The sequence below is a fragment of the Macrobrachium rosenbergii genome, chromosome 2 (genome assembly GCF_040412425.1).
Source record: "Macrobrachium rosenbergii isolate ZJJX-2024 chromosome 2, ASM4041242v1, whole genome shotgun sequence".
Taxonomy (NCBI): domain Eukaryota; kingdom Metazoa; phylum Arthropoda; class Malacostraca; order Decapoda; family Palaemonidae; genus Macrobrachium; species Macrobrachium rosenbergii.
The window spans coordinates 31,102,979-31,130,847 of record NC_089742.1 but is presented as its reverse complement, the minus strand read 5'-3'; the positions used below and the strand labels follow the sequence as shown (position 1 = coordinate 31,130,847).

The 27,869-nt window shown below is 37.6% G+C and overlaps 1 protein-coding gene and 1 long non-coding RNA gene across 3 annotated transcripts in view; both read right to left on the bottom strand.

The window, feature by feature from the left end:
• LOC136849661 (uncharacterized) overlaps positions 1-26,296 on the bottom strand; it is a 95,879-nt gene extending 69,583 nt beyond the window's left edge. The window contains exons 1-3 of one of the 2 annotated variants that reach the window (XR_010856350.1): positions 26,225-26,296; positions 23,582-23,714; positions 10,119-10,241 (exon numbers count right to left, since the gene is read on the bottom strand). This is a non-coding gene — a long non-coding RNA (uncharacterized lncRNA). The remainder of the gene's footprint in view (positions 1-10,118; positions 10,242-23,581; positions 23,715-26,224) is intronic. The other variant, XR_010856351.1, reaches the window with a different exon arrangement.
• On the bottom strand, positions 526-7,102 carry LOC136849240 (major centromere autoantigen B-like). The gene is made up of 3 exons (XM_067122495.1): positions 6,980-7,102; positions 4,367-4,459; positions 526-1,064 (listed from the first exon to the last, which is right to left on the bottom strand). Exons 1-3 carry the CDS (start codon positions 7,100-7,102, stop codon positions 921-923), a joined length of 360 nt encoding a protein of 119 aa, XP_066978596.1. The 3' UTR covers positions 526-920.
• Positions 26,297-27,869: the final 1,573 nt, after the last annotated feature.

Here is a 27,869-nt window from a genome sequence, read left to right as displayed (position 1 = left end):
AAAAAAAACAGATCGTAATTGTTTCTCTAGCTGTCGCTGATAGATACGCAATCGCCGATCGTTTAGTAAAAGATGTTATTTAGGAAATTAGGATACAGAAAAATAGCCGAATTATTATTGCAAAATTAAAGGCTACATATTTAAAATCATATTTGAAATGCGTGATAAAGCAGTAGTATATGGTTAGTGAAGAACAGGATAGACTTTTCTTGTTAGAGAGAGAGAGAGAGAGAGAGAGAGAGAGAGAGAGATAAATGCTAGCCAAAGCGTAGGCAAGTTAAGTCTCCATTGATAGCTCTAAATAGATAAATTGTGTGGACTGCCATACAATTATAATACCTACCTATAGCTGACCTCAAGATATCCAGAGCGCTAAGTGGTTATTCCTAACACCACCCCAACAATCCTCCCCTTACCCCCACCCATTCCTTCCCCCACCCCCATACTACCACCCCCTTTGACCTACGCGCACACATACACACACACACACACACACATTCACAAGCGATCATAACAACACGGGGAAATCAGAACTGGACGACTTATTGATGACGCTTCAATATTCTCGCGATCCGTGAAATATTCATGAGAAGAAGAAGAAGAAGAAGAAGGGTGATCAGCTGTGGCTAGTTTCGGCCATCATCATCATCATCATCATCATCATTTCTTTTCTGTTTGGGGAGCGATTTGGGTTCCGATAGGGATGGATTCCACGCTACAAATTCTTCGCCGAGCCTCCGCGTGTTTGGTGGAGACCGTCTGGGATTTCCCTTCCATTAGCTTCTTATTTTCCTCATCCTGCTCCTCCTCCTCCTCCTCGTCCTCCTCCTCTCCTCCTCCTCCTCCTCCTCTACCTCATCATAATCCTCATAATCATCCGCCTCCACCTCCTCCTCCTCCTCCTCCTCCTCAAACTCCTCTTACTCCTCCGCCGCCGCCGCCTCCACCTCCTCCTCCTCCTCCTCATACTCCTCATACTCTTCCTTCTCCTCCTTCTCCTCCTCCTCCTCCTCCTCCTCCTCCTCTTCTTCTTCTTCTTCTTCTCCTTCTTCTTCTTCCTCTTCTTCTTCTTCTTCTTCTTCTTCTTCTTCCTAGCTATTCTCCCCTCCTCTCCCCCCCCTCCTCCTCCTCCTCCTCCTCCTCCTCTTCTTCTCCTTCTTCTTCCTCCTCCCCCTCCTCCTCCTCCTCCTCCTCCTCCTCCTCTTCTTCTTCTTCTTCTTCTTCTTCTTTCCTCAGCCCCCTCGTCCTCCCCTTCTTCTTATTCTTCTCCTTCTTCGCCTCCTCCTTCTTCTCCTTCCTCCTTCTCTTTCTTCTTCTTCTTCTTCTTCTTCTTCTTCCTCTTCTTGCTTCCCAGTTTAATTTTCATGATCATCTTCTAACTAAGATTTCTTCTCTAAAAAAAAAAGGGCATCAAAAAACTAGATGTTGGGACGCCAGTTTCAGCAGCCATAAATCAATCAATCAATTCTCTAAAAAACTATGATATAAACCTGGACTACACACACGCACACAAACGCACACACCCGCACGCACACACAAATAAACAATCGAAGATCGAGGCGACTTCCTTACGAAACACTGGGGAAAAAAGATTAGGTTCATCTGATTTTTCGAAGAATTATGAGCCTAGGACCCGCTCTTGTTACTAGCAAAAATATGGGTCCTAAAACCTCCCCCTGCTACATTTATTATCCATTATACTCGTTATCGACGCTATTTTCTTTCTCTTTTTCGTGTCTCTTTCTTTCTTTCTTTCTCTCTCTCTCTTTTGTCCAAAAAAAGCTGCTCTGGAGAGCTCTATAGCCTTTGTTTTTATCAGATGTAATTTTTTAGTTTTCTGTAAAAGAAAACTATTATGCTGGCTTTGTCTGCCTGTCCGCACTTTTTCTAATGTCCGCCCTCAAATCTTAAAAACTAGTGAGGCTAGAGGGCTGCAAATTGGTATGTTGATCATCCATCCTCCAATCATCGAACATGCCAAATTGCAGCTCTCTGGCCTCGGTAATTTTTATTTTATTTGAGGTTAAAATTAGCCATGATCGTGCGTCTGGCATTTTTTATTCTTTTATTGTCTCTTGGCATGGTTCAAATAAGCGTGAAGATGGAGGGAGATATTGCAGTGTAAAAGTCATTATGAAGGAAATAGTTATAATGGCGTTTCTAAGGCTTTTGCAGTTTCTTTATCTCTAATCTTAGCGCTTAATTTTTATTACAACGTTTCTTTTAACTATAACAAGAGCGGACAAATGTTGTAGAGCCTCTCTCCACAAAGGCTGAACCTAGGTTCAAAAATTCAGGTATGAATGTGGCAGAGGCCATTGCCTGGTTTTTTTTTTTTATTTTTCATGAGTCACCCTCTGTAAGAGGAAACGGCTTGGTAATGAAAAATGTTATTATATATATATATATATATATATATATATATATATCTATATATATATATATATATATATGATATACACTGTATATAAAGTATATTTATATATATGTATATATACATACATATATATAGTGTATATAAAATTTGTATATATGTATATACATGTATGTATATATATATACATATATATAGTGTATATATATATATATATATATATGTATGTATATATATATATATATTATATATATATATATAATATATATATATATATATATATATATATTAGGTAGGTGTATTATATATATATATATATATATATATATATTTATATATATATATATATGTACAACAAATACATATATATATATATATATATATATATATATATATATATATATATATATATATATATATATACATATATATATATAGTGTATATATGTATATATATATATTTGTATGTATGTATATATATATATATAATATAGATATATATATATATATATATATATATATATATATTTATATATATATATATATATATATATATATATTTGTATGTATGTATATATATTTATATATGATATATATATATATATATATATATATATATATATATATATATAATAAATATATATATATATATATAATATATAGCAAATATATATATATATATATATACATATATATATACATACATAAATATATATATCGTAGCGCCATCAATTACTTCCAGATCCCAAAGACTAACAGTGATACAGCAGTTCTCCTGCCAATAGCGTCCTAATTACCTCCGGATCCCTCGACGAAGTAACCTTAAATGCCTCGGAAGCCCAGCCCTATCGGCGAGCTGCGTGAAAAATGACTTCGAGCACAGTCCGCGTAAGACAGTCTTCTAAAAAGTACGAAGTCTCCTTTCCTTTCTCGATTTAGTTCATTTCCTAGATTTTTATTTGACTTTATGACTATTTTAAGGTAATGTTAATTAAGGAGATTGCTTAATTTTGATCATTTGAATAGGGACATACTGTTTACGTCATATATGCGAAGTGATAAAATAAGGAGAATTTGAGATGATATGAATACAGTTTTAGACAAGGCTAATTCGGCTCTCCTCCACCCACACTACCAGACGCTGATACCCCCTCCCCGTCCCAGACACACAGACACAAATACACACACACAAACACACACACACACACAAGACACCCTTAAAGAACGCAAATATCGTTCTATTTGGAAAAAAAACTTTTATTTTAGAAAATTCTAACCATGCAGTTCTAAGGACTGTTTTTTCATGAGTCCCCACCCCCCTGCCCTCCCCCCACATAGCCAACTCAGACACCCACCTGAAGAAAATAAACAAAATATTGTTCTGAGATAAAACCCTATGTATTTTTCCATCGAAAGCATTACCTACTACATTCGTAGATAAGAGGTTTCTTTCATTAATTTTCTCTCTCTCTCTCTCTCTCTCTCTCTCTCTCTCTCTCTCTCTCTCTCTCTCTTACACAGAGTAACACAAATGCTTTGAAATACACATCACGCATAAAAATATTGCAAAGAAACATAATCGGATCGTTTTAATGCAGAAAAGAGTTAGGAAGAGTATTCACAAAGTCATCCATTACTTTCAAAATATTCAGGTTAGTTAGGAATAGAATGAGAAATGTCCACTAAAATTAGCGATAAATATACAATCAGCTGCAATGCAGGGAAAATTGGAAACAGTTAAATTCACCCTTAGAGAAGATCAGAGATCAAAGGAGTAATATACACATGTATATAGAATGGAATATACAATAAATATATGCGTTATTCATTAGAATAAGGGGGAAGATAAAAAGGTCAGTAAGTCTGTCCCCAACACTAAACCCTTATCCCCTTTGAAAAAAAATCGGGGATAGAGAAATATACAATGAAACATTCGCTAAAAACACACGTTAATTATGCATTATGATGGGGGAGGAAATTTTCTGCGCGCGCTAAAGGGAGAGTGATCGGCGAACGGTTTTCTTTTTCTTCTTCTTCTTCTTCTTCTTCTTCTTCTTCTTCTTCTTCTTCTTGTACTTCTCCTCTTCCTCCTTCTTCTTCTCTTTTCCTTCCTCCTCCTTCTTTTTCTTCTTCTTCTTCATTTCTTCCTCCTCCTCATCCTCTTCTTCCTCTTGTTCTCCTCCTCCTAATCTTCTTCTTCATCTTGTTCTCCCCTTCCTCCTCCTTCTTTCCTTCTTCTTGTTCTCCTCCTCCTCCTCTTCTTTTAGTGACCTCCTCCTCCTCCTCCTCTTTTCTTACTTGTCCCTCCTCCTCCTCCTCCTCTCTTCTTCCTCCTCCTCCTCTCCTCCTCTTCTTCTTCTCCTCCTCTCTCCTCCCACTCTTCTTCTTCTCCTCCTCCTCTCCTCCTCTTCTTCTTCTTGTTCTCCTCCTCCTCCTCTTCTTCTTCTTGTTCTCCTCCTCCTCTCGAAGATCTACAAGGCGAAGGAGGAGGAGGAGGAGGAGGAGGAGGAGGAGGAGGAGGAGGAGGAGGAGGAGGAGGAGGAGGAGGGCGTTTATAGTAGTAAGGAAGCCATTCATTCGTTCGGGGCCCAAATTGCTCCCCGAAAGGAGAAGAAAAATGACGACGATTGCCGGGACTGGCCCACGTCGATCCTTCCTCTCCTCTCATGAATAATTTCCCTCAAAATGGAATAAGATTGGTGGCGCTGTCTGGAATCCTTGGAATGTTGATGCGGGATGGGAATGATCCCGTTGTGGCGGGAAGGTGGGTGTGTGGATGGGTGAAGATGGTGGGGGCAGGAAAGAGGGGTTTAATATAGCCCTACGGGGAACTATGGGTTACTCTGCTGTCCCAGTAGGTTGTCGCTCTGATTCATGATTATTATTATATTTGGTTTTTTATTTATTTGCTTCGTATTTAGTGTATTTTCTCTCGGCTAACAAATTATTGTCCGGTTACGGAGCAAGGCACCTTGAGAATGCGAGATTTATGCGTTCAGGACTAATAACTTTTGAAGGAAAGACGAACAATCAAATCACAGAGACACACATATATATATATATACATATATATACATGTGTGTATATATATACATATATATTATATATATATATATATATATATATATACATATACCTACATATGGAGAGAGAGAGAGAGAGAGAGAGAGAGAGAGAGAGAGAGAGAGAGAGAGAGAGAGAGAGAGAGAGAGAGATACTGGGAGTGGGGTTGTGACAGAAAGTGTAGAACCTCCCGGTTCTAAAAAGTAGTTAGAAATGAGGTTTCCAGCCCTTTTTTTTCTAGATGAGCCTAGTACCCATTCACAGGAGAGTTGACCAGTGAGTGATGGCTGAAATCGAACCACGGACCTTGCAAAAAATGAGCCCGGCTCTCTAAACAACAAGGACAGGAAATTTTCTTTCTTCACAGAAGGGTACACTTTCGGGCCGCCTTCTCTCTTCAGCATAAAAAAACACTACTTTTTTTTACTATCAGAATTACAAGAATTTTCCTTTATCATTTATAAAAGGTATTTTCACTAACATCAATAACACACCTGCTTGGGAATTTGCTCTCCGTCCTCAAAAACATATCAAAACATCTCCCACATTTTCTTTCATTTTGTGTGCAAAAACCACAATCAGTTCCCCTTCCATCAGAACCGATATCAAACTGTCACATTCGACCTGATTAATTTCCTGAAACAAATCACAAAAGAAGACGAAGCTTCCTTGCAGGGAATGTTTAGGATGATGAAGAAAGATTATCTAATATTATCTGCGTCCACGAATTATCAACCCGGCGTCGCTGTTGACGCAAAGAAGAGAAAGAGAAAACAATAGACGATGAAGCAATAATGAGGACGGTGACCCCTGAGGAAATCGTCCATTATCTCTTGAAAAAGGTTATTGTGCTGAGAGAGATAATTTGAGAAACTTGAACTCAGTGGAAAAGAGCTGAACCCGGTTCTTTCGAGTCTTTTAAGACAAGCAGGGCGTACGCAAAAGATTACAGACTTCTTTTCAAACCCGATTTCTTTCGAAATACGACCTGGAAAAACAATGTTTACGTAAGTTTCTTTCGAGGGTCAGAGAATTTCTGCAATAGAAAAAAAAAAATATATATATATATATATATATATATATATATATATATATATATATATATAAAAAATATATATATATATATATATATATATATATATAATATATAAATATATATATAATGCAATGCGCAAAGGAAAGAGAAACGACGGCGTGGTGCTAGGCCTTTCTGACTTATTGTCCTTTTACTTAGTAGACTGATAGAAATATAAAAGATAAGTTTACAAAGAAAACTCGTATAAATGACAGATGGGGATTATAAATTTATATATTCATCACGTTCCCATATTTTTGTGGTTCAGTTATATATATATATTATATATATATATATATATATATATATATATATATAAGCACTACGCTTGGTGAAAGCTCACAGACTCGTCCAGCCAACCAACACTAACACCGAAAGAAACGTAACAAAATATAAGAAAGGGATAAGAAAATCAGCAATAAAAATAATAAAACGCATGATTTGTTTTAGGAATGAGTTCAATCCACTTTTAACCTCGAGGAGGAGGAGGAGGAGGAGGAGGAGGAGGAGGAGGAGGAGGAGGAGGAGGAGGAGGAGGAGGAGGAGGAGGAGGAGGAGGAGGAGGAGGAAAAGGGGTTAGACAACCTCATTAAAACTTTGTCTCGAGGAGGTTTCCACAACACGGAGAAGGTCAAGTCAAAGGAACACAAAGATCTGACAAGAAGAAGAAGAAGAAGAAGAAGAAGAAGAAGAAGAAGAAGAAGAAGAAGAAGAAGAAGAAGAAGAAGAAGAAAAAGAAGAGAAGAAGAAGAAGAAAGGGGTGGGGAAGTGGGTGAGGAAGACCAACAATTCAAAATATTAAATAGAAAAATCAAGTTACGTAATTTCCCTAATAAAAGAAGAAGCAGAAGATTTGGAGAAATTAGATGAGAAAAATAGAAAAATAAAATTTAACAAACAGAAAGAACTAGAGCAGGAAATATACAGCAAAACTATGCTAAGAGCAACAAGAAGCGATAACATAACAAGTAGAAAAATAAATTTAAAGATCTTTTTTTCATTCATACGACTGGGTATTCGTGATCAGGTTTACCTGTCAGTTCACCCGCGACCGTTCGACGGATGAGCGTCCACGCGTAATGAGTAGAACTGTCACTTGTCGGACAGTCAACTCGAGGTCATCTCCCTCAGTTCTCGCCTAGCCTTCGTCGTGGGAACACCAAATGGCAGCGATGGAAACTCCACTGACTGATATGGAGGTGGAGCTACACAGACTAAATAGAAAAGAAGCAAAAAGACGTACCAGAGTATGGTCTAAATATTGGCTATTAGAGAGAGATGTATATTCTCATATAGTATTAATGAATAAGGTTAAATTTAGAACTGGGGGTTGGTTCAGTTATTAATGAAATGGGCCATGAAGCCTACTTTCACTAGGAACACCTTTCATAAAAAGGCAGGACACTGGCCTAGGCCTATACCAAATTGTCTGAATCACATGGAAATAGTTTTTTTTATTTTCTATCATATGATCTGGACTCATAACGGTCTACAAATAGCGCCACAGGGTCTAACAATGAAATGAATTAGGCCTATAAATGGTTTATTCATATTCTGGTCATAAAATCATTGTTTACCCTTGAGTCCACAAGTGCGATCGCCTGTCAGTCAGGCGGAAGAACTTTAGGTAATTGCATCAGTTCATCCGTTCTGGCGAGTGGACTGACTCCGCCCACAAGCTGTCGTCCACACGTAAGCTTTAACGTCAGTTTCGATGAACTGACAGGTAAACCTGATCGTGAATACCTGGCCTAAGACTTCCAATAAGACCCTATGGATATAATTAAGAAAGCTGTATTCAGGAAAAGTTATAATTCATTTTATTTCAAAAGCCGCTACATAAAATGTCCGGAAAGCATAATTACGTACTGGTAGGTTAAAACCTCGAACACTGTTGATGACATGACGATTTCCGAGAGTAACTGTTAATGGCAGCGACTGTTACTAATACTGACCGTCAGTAATACAAGACTGAAGGTTAAAACCTCTTCAGTTTAACTTATCATTTCAAGAAAAGGAAATGAAACACCTGTACAATCGTTCATGTTTAAAAAGTAAAAAAAAAAAACCTATACAATCACTTATGCTAAAAAGTTATTAAACAAGGTACTTCAACATTAAGGAAAGTATATTCGTAACAATTAATGCCTTGTTCTGTCTCCCAGGCATAATAAAGGCACTAATATTTTAGTAAATTGGTTAAACTTCCAAAGGACGATATAAATTTAATTAACCTTGATCCCCAATAACTTTATACTCACTGAGATTAGTTGTTAGACAAATCTGAGAATAAAGAAAAAAATAAACAAGTGAAAAATGCGCCGAAGTTTCTTCGAGTTTTCTGTACAGCGTATAGTCAAGGCCACCGAAAATAGATCTATCTTTCGGTGGTCTCGGTATAATGCTGTATGAGCAGCGGCACATGAAACTTTAACCACGGCCCGGTGGTGGCCTGTCCTATATTGTTGCCAGATGCACGATTATGGCTTAATTTAACCTTAAATAAAATATAAAAAAAAATACTGAGGCTAGAGGGCTGCAATTTGGTATGTTTGATGATTAGAAGGTGGATGATCAATATACCAATTTGCAGCCCTCTAGCCTCAGTAGTTTTTAAGATCTCAGGGCAGACAGAAAAAATTGCGGACAGAATAGAGCGAACGGACAGACAAAGCCGGCACAATATTGAGCTTTCTTTTACAGAAATCTAAAAATAAAAAGGTTCAGAAGTCCCTCTAAAAACCAAGATATTGAAACGTCGAGAAAAGTATATTTGTAACAACTAATGGCTCAGTTCCGTCTCCCAGGCAGATCCTGCATAGCTCTGGTGACGTCAGCCAGAAGTGAACTGAATAACGGCCCTTGCGACCAGCTTTATGGGACTAGTGGAGACTGGAATCTGAGGCGACGGATTAATGAGGAGGGTTATATCTAGTGTGATCGCACGTAATGCACAAGCAAGCGCGTGCACAAACATTTATATATATATATATATATATATATATATATATATATATATATATATATATATATATATATATATATATATATATATATATATATACATATATATATATATATATATATATATATATACATATATATATATATATATACATATATATATATATATATATATATATATATATATATATATATATATACATGTATATATATATCATATATATATAATATATATATATATATATACATATATATATATATATATATATATATATATATATAAGAATATATAGTTTGGGCATTGATAATTCTATTAATTCTATTCAACTCATTGATAATTTATTAATTCAATTTTCAACTAATCACCCCTTCATCACTGCCATTTCTACAAACATCCACCGAACCTAAGGACTGACACTTATCTACTCTTATAACCTTACTCTTCCCGATAATTCACCTTTCACATTTTCACAAGACAAAACATTTAGAAAATAATAAAACAAAAGTTTCAGATTTTTTCACTGTCCTCGGCAACTTCTCGCTACCTGCGGTTTTCTATACGTCTTCTCAAGAGAAACTTCGCAAACTTGAGTCATTTTCTTCAGCAACTGACAGACTAAACAGCAATATGTCGAGACTTACCTTTACTAACTCAGTTTGCCTTTTCGTGTGCATATTCTTAGTTTGTAAATAGTCTTGTCATTGGTCTTCGTCCTCCTATTCTTAATGTGACCTCCGTCAACGTCTTGTGAGGTCAGGTTCTTCCTGAAATGAAGAAGGATTGCGCTAAGGATTGCTTTTGTAGAGTCAATTCTAAATAATTTCTCATTTATCTATTTATCGGTGATAATATTAACGTAATTCGATTATTTCTGAGGTCTTTTTAAGGTACATACGAATCGTCCCAATGCACGAAATCATATATATGAATACAGAAATGTATGCTGGTTGAATGAATGCGGTGTATGCACATCGACAGCCATGAATGAATGGCGCTTGCAAGCTTACACGTCAGCCTACATGCATTTCCTCTCTGTGACCTTAACCTTGACCTTCATACAGTATTAAACAACAATTGCTTTACCCCTACTCTTGATAATAATTACAACATCAATCTCTTGCAGAGACAGATCTCTCTCTCTCTCTCTCTCTCTCTCTGTGACCTTCCCCAGTGACCTAACTTGGTACCAATATAATTACAACATCAGGCTTATGTAAGAAACAGATCTGCTCTGGTATCCGGTGGTCTCTCTCTCTCTCTCTCTCTCTCTCTCTCTCTCTCTCTTCCCTCTCTGTGACCTTAACTCTTGACAGCCTACATAGTAAAACAACTATACCATTTCTCCTTCTCCTTGGTAATAATTACAACATTAGGCTCATGTAGAAACAGATCTGCTCCTGGTATTCGGTAGAGGATTCTCTCTCTCTCTCTCTCTCTCTCTCTCTCTCTCTCTGTGACCTTAACCTTGACCTACATAGTAAAACAACAACACCATTTCTCCTTCTCCTTGGTAATAATTACAACATCAGGCTCACGTAGAAACAGATCTGCTCCTGGTATCCGGTAGAGGATTCTCTCTCTCTCTCTCTCTCTCTCTCTCTCTCTCTCTCTCTCTCTCTCTCTCTCTCTCTAACTCAGACCTTAACCTGACTCACATAGTAAAACAACAACACCATTTCTCCTTCTCCAAAGTAATAATTACAACATCAGGCTCACGTAGAAACAGATCTGCTCCTGGTATCCGGTAGAGGATTCTCTCTCTCTCTCTCTCTCTCTCTCTCTCTCTCTCTCTCTCTCTCTCTCTCTCATATCCCTTCGAATCTAACTAATAGATTTCATCTGGATAACAAGATCCCGGCTCATCCGTCTCGTAAACGCACAAAAGAGCCAACGGTATATATCAAGTTGCGATGTCCCTCCAGCCTAATGGGGCGTGTCTGAAGAAGGAGAAATTCTAATACCCGCCATTTCCTGGGCGTCAAGTAAACCGACTGTGAAGCTCGGGGAAGAAGAAGAAGAAGAAGAAGAACAACAACAACAACAACAACAACAACCATAAAAAGGAGGGAGAGGTGATGAACCTCCGTTACAAGACATTATACTTTGCTGGTATTTGCTAAGTAGACGCCGGTGGAAGAAGAAGAAGAAGAAGAAGAAGAAGAAGAAGAAGAAGAAGAAGAAGAAGAAGAAGAAGAAGAAGGACAAAAACCATAAGATGAAGGGGGGAGAGGTGATTAACTTGCGTTACAAGAAATTAAACTTTGCTGGTATTTAGTGAAGAAGAAGAAGAAGAAGAAGAAGAAGAAGAAGAAGAAGACAAACAACAACATAAAAATAAGAAAGGAGAGGTGATTAGATTTCGTCACAAGAAAGTGAACTTCGCTGGTTTATAAAGTAGAGGCCGTTGAACTGGACTTTCTCGTGTTTTTATCTATGCCAGCTCTCTTCGAGACAAGAGAAAGAGGGGCTTAACTGTACAGAAAGCTGTAACATTATGAAGCAAGTTCAGAACTCTTATAAATATAACATAAACTCCATGCATTGTTATATCCGTAGCATCTACCTGAAGACAAATATTTTTTTTTAATCCTAGTCCTCGTGGGCGTCTACAGCATATTTTCCAAGGGGTTGGGGAGCCAAAGCTTAATACATACATGGATAAATTCCGGTATCAAGCAGACAAACATTTTGGACCCTTTGAATTAGCAGGTTAATTCCAAAAAGAGTATCAGCGCCTCCATTTCTTTAATGAATAAAGCAATTATATAATATATATATATAATATATATATATATATATATATATATATATATATATATATATATAATATATATATATATATAAATATATATATATACACGAGTATATATATATATATATATATATAATTATATATATATATTATATGCCAATAATTTATAAGTAAGATATATATATAATATATATATATATATATATATATTATATATGGAATTATGATGCCAATAATTTATATATTATACTAATATATATATATATATATATATAATATATATATATATATATAATTTTTATGATTTCAGGGGCAATGCCCCCTTGATCTTACGTGCGGCCCTCATGCTGGTCCTAGAAATTTGATTAAGTACCAGAAGTATTTTGTAAGACTAAAACTTTATTGATTGTCAAACTTCATTTTCATATGTTCATGGTACATCCAAACACAGACTGTAGTTTGAATATGAGGGTCAATGCCCCATTCTTAAAAAAAAGCTCAAACATTAACGTAACTCATGTAACTTGCAACAAACCTTAGCCGGTTGGCGCAAGGGACAACTAGTCGAAATGAAGCCTAGATTCCCCAAAAGCTAAAACAAAGAAAATGTAAAAATATTTGCTTCTGTAATGTTTGACCAGAAGTATTTCATGGAAATAACACATTCACACCTAAAAAAAAAAAAGAAAAAATTCCAAGTCCCGAAAAAATTCATGCAGAATGCTGTCGAAATAAACCCGGAAACTCGAAAAGAAAAATAGAAAGAAAATAAAGAGAGCCACGGAAGCAAGTAAACAAGCAATCGCTCAAAGAGCTTTTCTCTTTTATATTTTTACTCTCTTTTTTGTCCTTTTTTGATTTTCTCGCTTTCCCGCCCCCAGCCACCAATCATGAAGTATTCCGCTGTTCTTGGGGAGGAGGAGGAGGAGGAGGAGGGAGAAGAGAGGAGGAGGAGGAGGAGGAGGAGGAGGAGGGGAGGAGGAGGAGGAGGGAAGGGAGGAGAAGGAGGGAGGAAGGGAGGTGGAGGAGGGAGAAGGAGGAAAGGAAGGAGGAGGAGGAGGAGGAGGAGGGAGGGAGGAGGGGAGGAAGGAGGAGGAGGAGGAAGGAAGGGAGGAGGAGACAGGAGGAAGGGAGGAGAAGTAGGGAGGAAGGAGGAGAAGGGAGGAAGGAGGGAGGAGGAGGAGGAGGGAGGGGAGGGGGGAGGGGGTTGGGGGAACAGCCCATCACAGGGAGCGACCGGTTCAATCCATCACCGGAATATCCAGAATATCTGCTTATCCCGAAAGCCAATAAATCCGGTTTGTTGGTGGTAATATATGGCCAGATAAGGCGTCTCAAGTGAAGAGTTATTCGTCCTGGAAATTTATTTTCTTCCATTTTTTTTTCTTTTTCCTGAGAAAGGTCTGGAAGTCTAAGACTTGGAAAAAGTCCTCTCTATACATCACTTGGGGTTTCGAGGTTCATTTTTTTTTTTTTTTAGGGGGTGTTTGTGGAGTTGGTACTTAGAGCATTATTTATTTGTTTGGGGAAAGACATATTGGCCGCGATTTCGTCCGACTGGAAAGGGGCCTGAATATCTGGACGTGAGATTCGACGGTGAGAAGTCTTTAGCCCCCTTGAAAAAATTTTTTGGTTTTAAAAAAAATAAAAAAAAAAAACCCTGATTTTGTGAAAAAAAACTTGAAAAAAATCTTTTTTACAAAAAGAATTTTAAAAACTTGATTTTCTGACCAAGATAACTTGAAAAAACTTTGGTTTGCTATCAAAAATGAAAATGGTTTTAAATACGCTCGGTCTTATATTTAAGTTCCATTTTTCATCCTTTCGGTACACTTTCGTTTCTTGTAAAAAAAATCTTTAAACTTCTGCTGTCAATCTATAATTCAAGTGAGGTTTTATGACAGCACGGGCTCTTCCTCCTTAATTAACCAATTACAATTCGACCATGGATGAAATGGATCTCATTAATTTTTTTTCTTGAAGAAAATCGTAACTTCAGATTGAAACAGAACATGAAACTGATACAGATTTTAAGTACTCTCTCTCTCTCTCTCTCTCCGATGCCTGAGTACTCAACTAACCTAATTAGGCAGAAACTGAAGGGAATAACAATAATAATAATAGTAATAATAATAATAATAATTACTAATATTATTATTATTACTATTATTGGAGAAACAAATTCACAGTTATGCATACAGTATGTACATATATCTAAAGATGAATCTGTACAGATTCCCGAAAGCTATCTGTACAGATTTATCTTTAAATATATGTACATGTACATAACTGTGTACTTTTCTCCATTTTAAGACTCATGCTACCAGGAGTATTTTTTAATTAGTATCATTATTATTATGATAGAAAAATAATAATGATGATGATAATAAAAATATTAATAACAATTATAATGATAACTACTATTATTATCATTATCATTTTATTATTATTACTACTAGCGAAAGGCGGGCGCTACGCTGCGCGGAGCGGGAGGGCAGTTGAAGGACTCCCTGTTTAAACGCGGCTGCCAATCTTGAACTGGGGCCTCCGTCTTAAGGACTTCTCTTCGGGTGTTTCATTGGATTAAAACGTATTCTTGAAGACGTCTTCACGATTCCAGGGTCCTTTGAAGCAGCCTTCAGCTCCTGAAGCATTCCTGGAGAATCCAATGGGCGTTTTCAAAGGCTTCAGAGTCTGGAGATCGTCTTGAAGCCTACGGATGCCCCAAAAGCCTCCAGAATTCATCTCCAAGAACGTGGGTTTCCCCCATAGAAATCCTCAAAGCCTTTCGTCTCCGATTTCTTCTCCATAAAACTGTTCTTAGTCTTGTGCAAGAAATCCAAAGGCTTCAGAGCCTGGAGATTGTCTTGGAGCCTTCGAAAGCCCCAGAAGCCTCCGGAATTCCCAGAAACCTTCTGAATTCCCAGAAGCCTTTGGAATTCCCAGATTCCCTACTGTCACCCCGGTGAGGAAAAGAAAGATCCGGACAAGAAAGATCCACTTGGAAATCATTATTATTATTATTATTATTATTATTATTATTATTATTATTATTATTATTATTATTATTATTATTATTATTATTATTATTATTTTTATTATTGGTGCAATCCTGACTCAGCTTCCTTCGATTCGATGTTGAGACGAAGAAAACATAGACTAAGACAAGGTTTCAATCAACGAATGAGACTTACCAACAGTAAAAGAATTAGATTAACCCAAAGCTAGCAATAAAAAGTCAGTGATTTCCAACATAGGGCGAAACGGACGCCCAATTTTCGGGGGTCAGGTGAAAAAACACCGTCCGGAGAAGTCACGACACAACTATGCAATGATTGCAAAGTTATCGTGGGTTCGACTGACACTTGTTGATGATGATGACATTCCGTTCATTCCTTTCGTAGTGACAGAGGTGACATTTTTGCGCCTGTTTCGCTCAGGTGAGATAGATGTATGTGTGCTGTTGCACCTGTGAGAGAGAGAGAGAGAGGGAGAGAGAGAGAGAGAGGTGATGGTTCATCATTTCTCGTGTGTGCAGAGGTTTGATTCAAATCTAATGTGTATGAGAGAGAGAGAGAGAGAGAGAGAGAGAGAGAGAGAGAGAGAGAGAGAGAGAGAGAGAGAGAAGGTAATGGTTCATCATTTCTCGTGTGTACAGAGATTTATTCAAATGTCATATGTATGAGAGAGAGAGAGAGAGAGAGAGAGAGAGAGAGAGAGAGAGAGAGAGAGAGAGAGAGAGAGAAAAGATGATGGGTCATCATTTCTCGTGTATGCAAAGGTTTGATTCAAATCTCATTGTGTATAGACTAGAGAGAGAGAGAGAGAGAGAGAGAGAGAGAGAGAGATATGGTTCACCAGTTCTCATGTATGTAGAGGTTTGATTCAAATCTCATTATGTATAAACTAGAGAGAGAGAGAGAGAGAGAGAGAGAGAGAGAGAGAGAGAGAGAGAGAGAGAATGTGATGACCCATCGTTTCTCGTGTAAATGAAGGTTGATTAAAAACCTCATTAAGTATAAACTAAGACGAACGAAACAAGGACAGCGTACAGTAACATGAACGTTTCCGCTTTCACCCGGCAATCTTGCATCCTAAAGCATCTCATCCCAATTTCCCTCCCCTCCTTGCTGAGGCATGAAGCCTTCTGGTGCCAGAGACCTCAAATATAAATCCGACGCTTTCTATTGTGGACGAAACGTAACCAAAAAGATGATTTGTGCTTTCCACATCATATGGCGTCCTTTCGGATCTTCAGAAGTCGCGTCCGTCATCTCCCATTGCAGGAGTAAAGAAGAAGAAGAAGAGGAACGAGAAAAGGAGGAGGAGGAGGAGGAGGAGGAGGAGGACCCGTAACCGGGTCTTTGGGACAAGCAGGGCTAATCAGAAAAGAATGGGAATTCTTTCGTCGATTCGTCCCTATCCTTTTTATAGGGGAATTGGATCTTTCTCTTCTTCTCTCTCTCTCTCTCTCTCTCTCTCTCTCTCTCTCTCTCTCTCTCAGAGACGGCGCCGTTCAATACATATAGAATGAGGTAACCCGCGTCCCCCGAATATCGCCAATGAAGAATTCAAATTCGGGTCCAAAGGAGATGTTCTTTGGCATTATGATGATGGTGATGGCGTCTCTTTGAATGGGTTCCTAAAAATTTTCTTCAGACGATCGCAGATACGCAAATACTTATATTGCATGTTTGCGTGTGCGTATGCGTGCACTTATTTATCATTCCTTCCTCTTCTCTTCTGTCATATAGCCTCACTTTTTATTTCCTTGACACTTTTCTACTTTCACCATTCATCACTTATAATCAATCATTTTCATTCACTTTTCTTACGTGCCTATACACGCAAATGTTCACTGATTATTTGGTAACCTTGATTCTCGTATACTCATTAAAATGTCTTTCCATTTCAGTTTATTTAACTCTTGTCCATTTCTCGTAAATTTTCTCCTTATATGCCTTTTAATTCATTCATATTAAAATAAGTTGGTTTAATCAAAAATTTTATCCACATTTTAAACCATTGTTCCCATCAGACACTACCTTCTGTTTTCACATTTTCTTCCAACAGATAATAGCCAGATATAGCTCCAGCCACACCTCTTATCATATATGCATTCTAGACGAGTTTCTAGAACCGCAATTTATGTAAACTGACGATACATCAACATTATGCTAAGAAAGATTAAGCAGTCTTGCCATACTTATTGACTGAAGATTATATATACATATATATATATATATATATATATATATATATATATATATATATATAATATATAATATATATATATACTCACTTTTTACATAACAACTCAACTATGGGACATCAGAATAAAAGAATGTTTTGAACCTACGGCATTACAGATACCTCTCACGGCTGTATATGAATTCCCAAAATGTTTGAAAACTCAGAAGTGATACCATTGTGAGAGAGAGAGAGAGAGAGAGAGAGAGAGAGAGAGAGAGAGAGAGAGAGAGAGAGAGAGAGAGAGAGAAAGAATGCTTAACTTCAATAGAATAGCAGCAGCATTAATTTAATGGAAAGTTTAAACCCCAATATTGATTCACGTAAAGAAAACGGGAAAAAGCATCAAAGAAAACCGGGCCATTTAAGGGATAACCGCGGCAGAGAAAGAAACTTAAATCTTAACCCCCCTTGAGTGGCAGTTAATCTTTTAAAAGGACTTCTGGCACCCAATTCCAAGAGTGATTAAAACCAGATTCGTTTAAAGACTTAAGGAAATGAATTTGTCTCTGGGAAGATTCGTGGGAAAAGGCCGAATCCATCTGGGTGCAGAAAAGAGAGAGAGTGTTTTCTTCAAATTTTATTTTTCGCCTCTGCTTCGAGTCTCGATTGTAATTGCCATTTTAAAGTAATTACTTAAAAACATCTAATAATGGCTTAGCTTTTAGTTTATATTATTTTTTTATTTTGTTTCTTCAAGCAACCTAACTTTTTAAAGAGTGTACAATTTTGAATAAAACACGTTGGCAACTCAAGATTTAGGTTAGGTGGCTTTTAATCTCTCAATATAAATTGTAAACTGCTCCTGAACTCGATAATAACCTCGCTATTTCTCTGCTGATATACTTGTGGACGTGTACATTAGTACACATGTACATTAAAAATCCTTAATTTCGTTCTTTCACTCAATTCTTAGAATTTTTTCTCTCAAACGAGGGCTTATTCTTCTGTGTGGTGCACTGTTCTCGTATCCGGGGTTGTTCTTTCCTTGATATGATTGAATCTAAGACAGTTTGTTTGATCTCTCTCTCTCTCTCTCTCTCTCTCTCTCTCTCTCTCTCTCTCTACTTGTTTGGTCACACTTCTCTTGATCTCAGAAGGAGAAGTCCTCCGTTTCAGGCGGCCTCGTAACTCGTAACACCCGCTCTACCACCTCTTCCCATATTTACTTTATGGAAATGAGTAACCTTCGAATTGCACGCTCAATGGCTCTCTCTTCCCCTATACCAGGGGTGGGCAAGCTTTTTGGCTCAAGGGCCACATTGGATTTTGAAAATGGACAGACGGGCTGGGCTACAAACACAAGACAAAATTAGGCCTTTAGTTAAGTATATCTTAGTTTAACCAAACCACTGAGCTGATTAACAGCACTCAACTCGCCATTTAGTTGTCCATTCAATTTGAATGAGAACAGTGCAGTTGGCCACCCCTTTTTGCGATAAGGTCAGTTTGGTGTCATTTTACTTGTGGCAATTCATAGGACACCTCCTCCCAAGTGTTCACTAGCGAGCTGGGCTCTGTGACGCCCTTTGTTGAGGAGGTTCATCACGCTGAAAGTCTGCTCACACATATAGGTCGATCCAAATAACACCAGTGGTTATCCTCTGCTACCTGTCGGGTTTTCGGAAACTTGGCCTCATTCAGGAAGGACTAAAACATCCACTTTAACAGAGTTGAACTTCCCCTTTAAGAGAGAGTCACACTGCAAGTCTATCAGTTTCAACTAAAGATCCTCTGGTGCTGTTTCATAGTTGAGACAGACAGGGGACATGGCACGACCTGAAGCAACTTATCGATCTTCTCAGATTCAGAAAAACGACGGCAGAACTCTGTAATTGCAGGAAAATTAAGGCAACAGCCTAAACATTGGAACCTTTTTGTAAACGCTCACGGGCCGGATACAAGTGCGTCGCGGGCCGGATGGTCGTAGTTTGACCCATTTCTGCCCTATACTAACAAACTCTGGAACACTTTTCCCGTTCGGGTTTTTCTGACTTATAATTTTTCTTCTTTTACAAAGGGGAACCGTCGCTTTCACTGTGGTTAAATCATACCTTTCATTCACTTTCCTTTTTGTTTTTCAAGCCGTGGACTAGACGAGGGCATTGGTAACCTTAAACCCTAAATAATGCAAATAGATCATGACTAAAATATGTTGATATGCAGGAGTGAAGCTGTCATCTGCCATATTCCCACTCCCCAAAACGTTCGAAACCTTGACAGTGATATATTTTATTTTACACACAGCTCATGTAACATTTTTTTCAAAGTATAGCAAAGTGTATACATACATACACGTGCATATTATTTATACACACACACATACACACATTTATATATATATATTTTTTTTTTCAGAAGATGAAACCTGTTCATATGGAAAAAGCCCACCACAGGGGCCATTGACTTGAAATTCAAGCTTCCAAAGAATATTAAGGTGTTCATTAGGAAGAAGTAAGAGGAGGTAAAGGGAAATACAGAAAGAAGAGACCCCACTTATTAAAAAAGGAAAAATTAATTAATAAATTAACAAATAGATAAAAATGCATCAAAATGCAAGGAGAATAGTATTAGGGTAGCAATGCATTGCGCCTTCGCTTGAACTTTTGAAGTTCCAATTGCGCAACATCCTCTGGAAGACTGTGTTCCACTGAGTCCAGCAGTGTGAGGAATAAAGGACCTCTGGAACTGAGTTCGACAGCGAGGCACATTTACTGCATATTGGTGCTGCTGCTCAGCGAATCTGGTTGCTGCTCTCGGCAGGTACAAGGGATCAGGGATCAATTTATTGTGAATGTGAAAGATCTCTGTTGAAATACAACTTATGAAAAAGTGGCAATCAAGAGACCATCCGTCGATGGTCCAAGTCATAACTGCTACCATTAGGAAACAGAAACCCACCACCGCGAACCGCTCCATCTAATAGAGATAAATCTCTGGCAGAAGCAGACATCCACATCGGAGAACAGTATTCTAGTAAAGAAAGCACAAATGACCTAAAACGGGTTGCACTCATTCTATCACTTTTATAAATATATATACTGTATGAGGCCTTACGAACAATACCTAACTTTCGTGCGGCATTTGCTGAAACCTTCATTAGATGTTTCTCAAAAGTTAGGTGCGAGTCAAAGGTTACACCTTAAATAGTTAAAGTTTCAGGCTCGTTCAGCAAAGTTCCATCCACCTGAAGGGGAGGATGGGGTGGGAAATCTGTACGAGATCTGCTAATCAATAGTGTTTTCGCTTTACTGGAGTTCAGCCCCATACTCCACCGACTACACCATTCCCTGATCTGGTCCATGTCCCGACTGAGGCTGAGGGCAGCTTCATTTCTAAAATGTGGAAACTACTATGCCCAAAAGTGTTGCATCATCGGCATACTGAACAATCTTGTTTTCCAGGCCAACAACCATGTCACTTGTATACGATAAAAATAACAGTAGACCAAGAACACTGCCCGGTGGAACTCCAGACACAATAGGTCTCGGTTCACTAAAGATCCCGTCCACAGCAGCTCGCTGCTGCATACCTGTAAGGATATCTTGAAGTAATCCTAAAACATATCCATCCACTCCAAGATTCTCAAGTTTATGAATGAGAGCCTTGTGACTTACTAAATCGAAAGCAGCACTAAAATCTATCTGAATTACTCTGCTCTTAAAACCCTTATCAAGGTTCCCTTGCAAATGGCATGTTGAGTCTAAAAGAGCATCGCAGGTACCTAGCTGCTTCATATATGCATATTGACTATCAGCTAACAACCTTAGATTCAACATACTTATACAGTGGCTTAAAAATAAGTTTTTCAGCAACTTTGGAGGGCACAGGAAGAATAGAGATTGGCCTGTAGTTACTGCAGTCTACAGTGTGTGTATGTACAGTATATATTTGTGTGTGTGTGTGTGTATACTGTATATATGAATGTGTGTATATATGTTACAGGGAATATGTGAAATCCCTGGGGAATTTGTGAAATAAGCAACTTACAACTTGCTTAGGAACATTTGATCCCCGAGGGCTAGTACTAAACACGATGAAACAGTGATTGATCTACACTGTTTTGCCACATTTAGTACTACCCCCTGCTGGGTTAAATCTATTTTGCCGTGTTTAGTGCTAACTCCTGGGGGATGAAATGTCCCTAAGTGCATTTGATCCCCTAGGGGCTAGTACTAAACATGGCGAAACACATTTGACCCCCATGGGCTAGTACTAAACATGGCGAAACACATTTGACCCCCATTGGCTAGTACTAATCACAGCAAAAAAGTATAGATGAATCACTGTTTCGCCATGTTTAGTACTAGCCCTCAGGGATCAAATGTTCCTAAGCGAATTGGTCACTTCACAAATTCCCAAGGGACTTTGTGAAATCCCTGATTTCACGTACTCCCTGAAATATACATATGTATATATACATACATATATATATATATACATATATATATATATATATAAATGTATGTATGTATATATATGTATATATACATGCATATAATATATATATATATATATATATATATATATATATATATATATATATATATATATATATATATATATATCTTATATATAAAAGTGAATGTTTGTATGTTGGCATGCATGTTTGTTTTATGTTTGTAGCTTTGTGCGCTACAGAAATCTGAACCGCTTGACCGATCTAGACAAAATTTGGCACGTGGCCACCATTTGACCCAACTTACATAATAGGGTAGATTTCAAACCCGTACCCCTGTCCACTTCCCCTTCCCCTTCCCCCATTTCCCTTTGTAACTTGTGTGGTAAATAAACTTTACGGGCTTATCATACCTCATTTCATGTACTCGAGACCATAGAAATATATTATTAAAACTACTTTTCTTTCCTGTGATTAATCAATCTGTATCAAGGTTCGTGTGTAGGCTTAGTGGGGGTGTGTATTTAGGTTTAGTGGGGATGTGTTTACATTCAGTGGGAATGTGATTAGGTTCAGGGGGGATGTGTTTAGGTTTAGTGGGGGTGTGCGTTTAGGTTTAGTGGGGATGTGTTTAGGTTCAGTGGGGATGTGTTTAGGTTTAGTGGGGGCGTGTTTAGGTTTAGTGGGGATTGTGCTTAGGTTGAGTGGGGGTGTTTCAGTTAAGTGGGGTGTGTGTTTAGGTTTAGTGGGGATGTGTTTAAATTCAGTGGGAATGTGTTTAGGTTTAGTGGGAATGTGTTTAGGTTCAGTGGGGGTGTGTTTAGGTTTAGTGGGGGTGTGTTTAGGTTTAGGGGATGTGTTTAGGTTCAGTGGGGATTGTGCTTAGGTTGTTTAGTGGGGATGTGTTTAGGGGGTGTTCCAGTTAAGTGAGGCGGGTGTGTTTAGGTTCAGTGGGGGGGTAAATGGGACAGTCACCACAGCAATATCTAGGTAAAATGGGCAGCCAACACATTAATACCTGGATAAAAGGGACAGTCAGCACAGTAATGCCTGGATAAAAGGGACAGTCAGTACAGTAATATCTGGGGAACAGTCACCATACCAATCTCTGGATAAAAGGGGCAGTCACCACAGTAATACCTGGATAAAAGTGACAGGCAGAGCAGTAATACCTGGATAAATGGGACAATCACTGCAGTAATACCTGGGTAAATGGGACAGTCACCACAGTAATATTTGGATTAAAGCGACAGTCACCACAGTAATATCTGGATAAAAGGGACATTCATTACAGTAATACCTGGATAAAAGGGACAGTCACCACATTAATACCTGGATAAATGGGACAGTCACCATAGTAATATCTGGATAAAAGGGACAGTCAGCACAGTAATATTTGGATAAAAGGAACAGTCAGCACAGTAATTCCTGGATAAAAGGCAAAGTCAGTACAAGGAGATGCAGGAAAAATTTTCAGCAGAGTCATTCAGTTTTCCCGGACACAGCCAGGTTGGTCAGCTAGTGTGTGTGTATGTGTATGTTTATATATATATATATATATATATATATATATATATATATATATATATATATATATAATATATATATATATACACGAACTGTTACGTTTTCCCCTGTTCCAGAAATGCAGTCACTTCGAGGGTCTTATTTTGATGACAGATAAAAAAAAGATCGCAGCTTACCTTCTCCGTCCTGGTCTGGACCTAACACGCAACGGAAGTGATGATATAGCCTGGGAATCTCTCTAAACAATGTGCTGGATGTTGCAGATCCTGGATTTTGTTGGTGTGGTATGGAGACGCCCATTTAAGCCATCTGTAAGTAAAGAATTATTTCAAAACTTTGATTAGAAGGATTTCTGATGGCCAAATGTTAAGAATAAAAATAAGTCTTGTAATCTTGAATATTCTACAGCAAGTCAATATAAATCCTTATGAGTAGATATGCCGGTAAAACAATTATATCATTTCGTTACTTACATCTCATCAGGAGGAAAACTTGACTAGCCCTCATTCACTAAACTTTCGTAATTTGCACGTAGAATGGAATAGAATATAGAATTTGGGCCAAAGACCAAGCGCTGGGACCTATGAGGTCATTCAGCGCTGGAAAGGAAACTGACTGTAAGAAAATTTAAAAGGTGTAACGGGAGGAAAACCTCTCAGCTGCATTAGGAAACAATTTTTAGAGAGGGTGGAAGAAAGAGAATATGAACGGTGATAAAGTAAAAGAAATGAGAGGGGTTGCAGCTAAGGGCCGAAGGGACCTGCAAAATCCCTTAAGTAATGCCTACAGTGACCACGTGAGGTGCACTGACGGCACTTTCCCCCGTGCGGGGATCAACGCGTAGACATGGGCTTCATCAATGTAGAAGTTGTTTATTCTGTTCGCCTGCAAATTTATAAGCGCTAATACCTGCAGTGGTTGGACTGGTGAGAGCATAGGCCTTCTGCCATTATTATTATTATTATTATTATTATTATTATTATTATTATTATTATTATTATTATTATTATTATTATTATTATTATTATTACACTCAAGTATCGATGGCAGCTGTCATCAAGGCCATTATCCAATTATGGTTAGCAGGATTCCTGAGAACAAGATTACTCATGTGAAGATTGAATATTTGGAAAAATCAGGAACGCTTCATACATTTTTTAAATCGTAAATGGGGCTATGTTGGCATTTCCTATTCATTTCCCAAAGCACTTGCGAAAGCAGAACACAAACCACAAACCCCAGAGTAGTTACTAGGCAAAACTGAGGGCTGAAAGCAGCAATTGCAAAGTATAAACGCCATAAACGAAGAAATCCAATGGTTAACTGGAAATCTTAAGGAGAGAGAGAGAGAGAGAGAGAGAGAGAGAGAGAGAGAGAGAGAGAGAGAGAGAGAGAGAGAGAGGCTAGCATGGTAAACAGCGTTTATGTCCTCCGATCTGCTCATGCACGTTGCATTTCTGCACACATAGGTCTAATAATCACTCAAACACGTCGTGTATAACTAAGCACTGCTAAGTTAGTTTACATAATGTTAATCATATTTCGTTTTGTTTTAATATATGCAGTTGACATCCCACGTGCTTATTTTCTGGTATATTCAGGCACCCTGTAACTAAAATTTAGCATAAAGTAGCCCAAAGTGCATTTGGCCAGTTCCCCGTTTTGCTCTTCCTTTGCCAACCCTCTTTGCCTTGGTCAGTGGCTGGTTTAAATTAAGCCAACCTTGCGCCAACGCAGGTCCTTAACAAAAAGAAGTGTGGTTGGGTGTTGAATGAGATAAGAGCTGTGGACCCTGGGCTCTACCACCCAACAAAAACGTTAATGGATGCTCTGCGCGATGTTCTGAACAATATGCCTGAAATGTGTCCAAGTTGCGTCATATTAGTTTGAACCCCCCAAGGAGGTAACTTGAGACTTAGTAGAAATTTATCTTTTTATGATCCAGAATATGGGGTTAAAATGATAATGCGATAAACGAGATACCACATATATACAGTATAAAACGTAAAGGATTTTATTAAGACTTGTAATTCACGCTAGAAACAGCAAAAAATATCGTTTCATCATCTGTGCATGCCGTTCATGCACTGTTCAAGAGCACCCGTCTTTATCCAAAGTAAATGAATGACCTTAAATGCAGTTTAACATACTAGGCCTAATCCTAACTCCTTGATCCTGTTTGAGTAAGAGACCTCGAACAGAGTCAAATCTTATATAAAATAAGATCAGTAAATTATGTCTATATACGTGAAACGATGTCATTAAAAGATATTGAAGGAAACTGCAATGTATGGTCTAGTTGGTGGCCGTTGGCTGTTTAGGATAGAGCACCATCCTAACCTTACTACCTTAACTTAATCAAAGCCGTTTTTCCATTTTTTTTTTCTCTCTTTTCGTACATACAATGATCCAGATTGATTTTTCATTTGGTAATCGTAATTTCCTATTCATAGCATTTTATAGCCATTGAACTTGCTTATTTATCAATAGCATGAAAATCATAGGCCTAATGATCTTGATGGTAAGTAAACTATTCCTACCAAAATTCTCATTATTTGAGTGTTCATATTACTTGCTTTGCTTAACAATTACTCTGTCATTCGAAATTTTTTTTATCTGTTCTTTACAGTGGACCTATTCTGCACGAAATCAAATTTATCCTGGCACAGAGCCAATTTACAGGCACCAGCAAAGAGCCGTAGCCTACAGTGTACCCAAACAGCTCTTGCACAGGCCTATTCACACATCTCCATGCATTCACTTAAAAAATCTCAAGTTATGTGTCATCAGTTTTGACGACAGTAAAATCATTATATTACCTGTCTTTTAGGCAGTCTAAACCATGCAAGATTTGTTTGGTGAGTTCGCCTAGGCTACCATATAAAACAACTGGTTCTCCCTTACAGTGTTGCCACACTCTTGATTGGAATTAACTGGTTCCTCAAAATTATGGGTTTTTTCAGTAAAAATATCGTACAAAATTGTAGATTTATCAATTATTATCTTACAGGATATTTAATACATTTTTATAATTTGACAAAATAATGAATATATGTACTATTTCTTTGTAGCCATTAATATCTTGCCAAATGAAACATCTACTAAACACGAAAAAATGAAATTATGAATATTTAGTTAATGTTATGAACAATTGTTAAGGAACAAATGATTACTATATTGTATTAACACTGTGGTAAAAAAATATACGACTCAGAACGTCACTTCTTTCCGTAAACTAAGCTGATAACGAATTAACACGAAGATATGGGAGTTGATAGCCCATTACATACCTTTAAACACACCAAAACATCGAAAATCAAAATAGCATCACTGAGTAGTAATTTAATATATATATATATATATATATATATATATATATATATATATATATATATATATATATATATATATATATAATTAAACATGAGTACTGATATTTATCCCATGATAAAGAAATTAATAACAATAATAATGTAAAGTATATCTTAAGAATCTTCTTCCAAATCAAATTCATGTTTTCTGATGTTCTGTAATAAGTATATATTATTTATTTTGAAAATATATCATTTGCAGGAGTAAAATGAACACATGACCCTCCTGAACCTTGATGCAACTAGCAGAGAGAAGAGCCTCATTAACTGTCCTTGTTTTCAGTCTGTTTCTTTGGCTAACTGGAACGCTCGTATCAGCATTAGAGCGGCAAGCAAAACAGTTAGAGTAAAATTGGCTAGGTTGAAAACTAGACTCTTTTGGGACACTTCTCCCCAGAACTTATCAGGTGACTCATTAACGAGATGTTTGTTCATGTTGCAACATGAGAAACATCCTCCATTGATCATCCAGCTTTGAAGTAGTGAGTGGTCATCTGGGGTACAGTCAGATCTGATTCTTTCTCTGAATTCTGATGAGAGAGCATTTTTTGACAGAGACGTTTAACTTGACAGGACAATCATTGAAATTATACCTCTCTATTTCTGTCAGAAAACTTCACACCTCTGAAAAAAAATTGAGCTTTCTTTTCCTTCCCTGTATGGCGGAATTTTTTAATCTCTGCATAACTTTAATTAACTGGGGTTGCTGCTAATTCTTCATTTTTGCACAGATGGTAGACAACCACAATTTTATGTTCAGTGCCGCTATAGATGGGCCCAGAGCTCGGTTTTTTTTTTTTTTTTTTTAGAAATTAGCTTGTTTCATGGAGGAGTTCACCGACCACTTGTATTTGCAATTATTATACTTATCAACGCCTTAGAATTATCTCAAAATAACGATAATGGAAATGCTATCGTACATCGTACCAAGAGTTTTTATCGTATATACGATAATTATCTATTGGCATCACTGTTGAACCGAAATCCCAGAGCCATCTGCTGGCGTTGTGAAACAGCGTCAGAGATTGAATTAGAATATCGGCCATTAACGTTGTTATTTTTTGCACAGATTTTATGACTATCGAGCCTCCTT

Bases quoted from the DNA above. Each gene is read 5' to 3' on its own strand.
- LOC136849240 (XM_067122495.1), bottom strand. From the start codon at position 7,102: ATGAGGTTGTCTAACCCCTTTTCCTCCTCCTCCTCCTCCTCCTCCTCC. The intron at 4,460-6,979 runs GTGGATTGAACT...GAAGAAGGAGGA, and splicing joins CCTCCTCCTCGAGGTTAAAA to AGAGGAGAAGTACAAGAAGA. The intron at 1,065-4,366 runs GCGCGCGCAGAA...GAAGAAGAAGAA, and splicing joins CGCCGATCACTCTCCCTTTA to GAAGAGGAAGAAGAAGAAGG.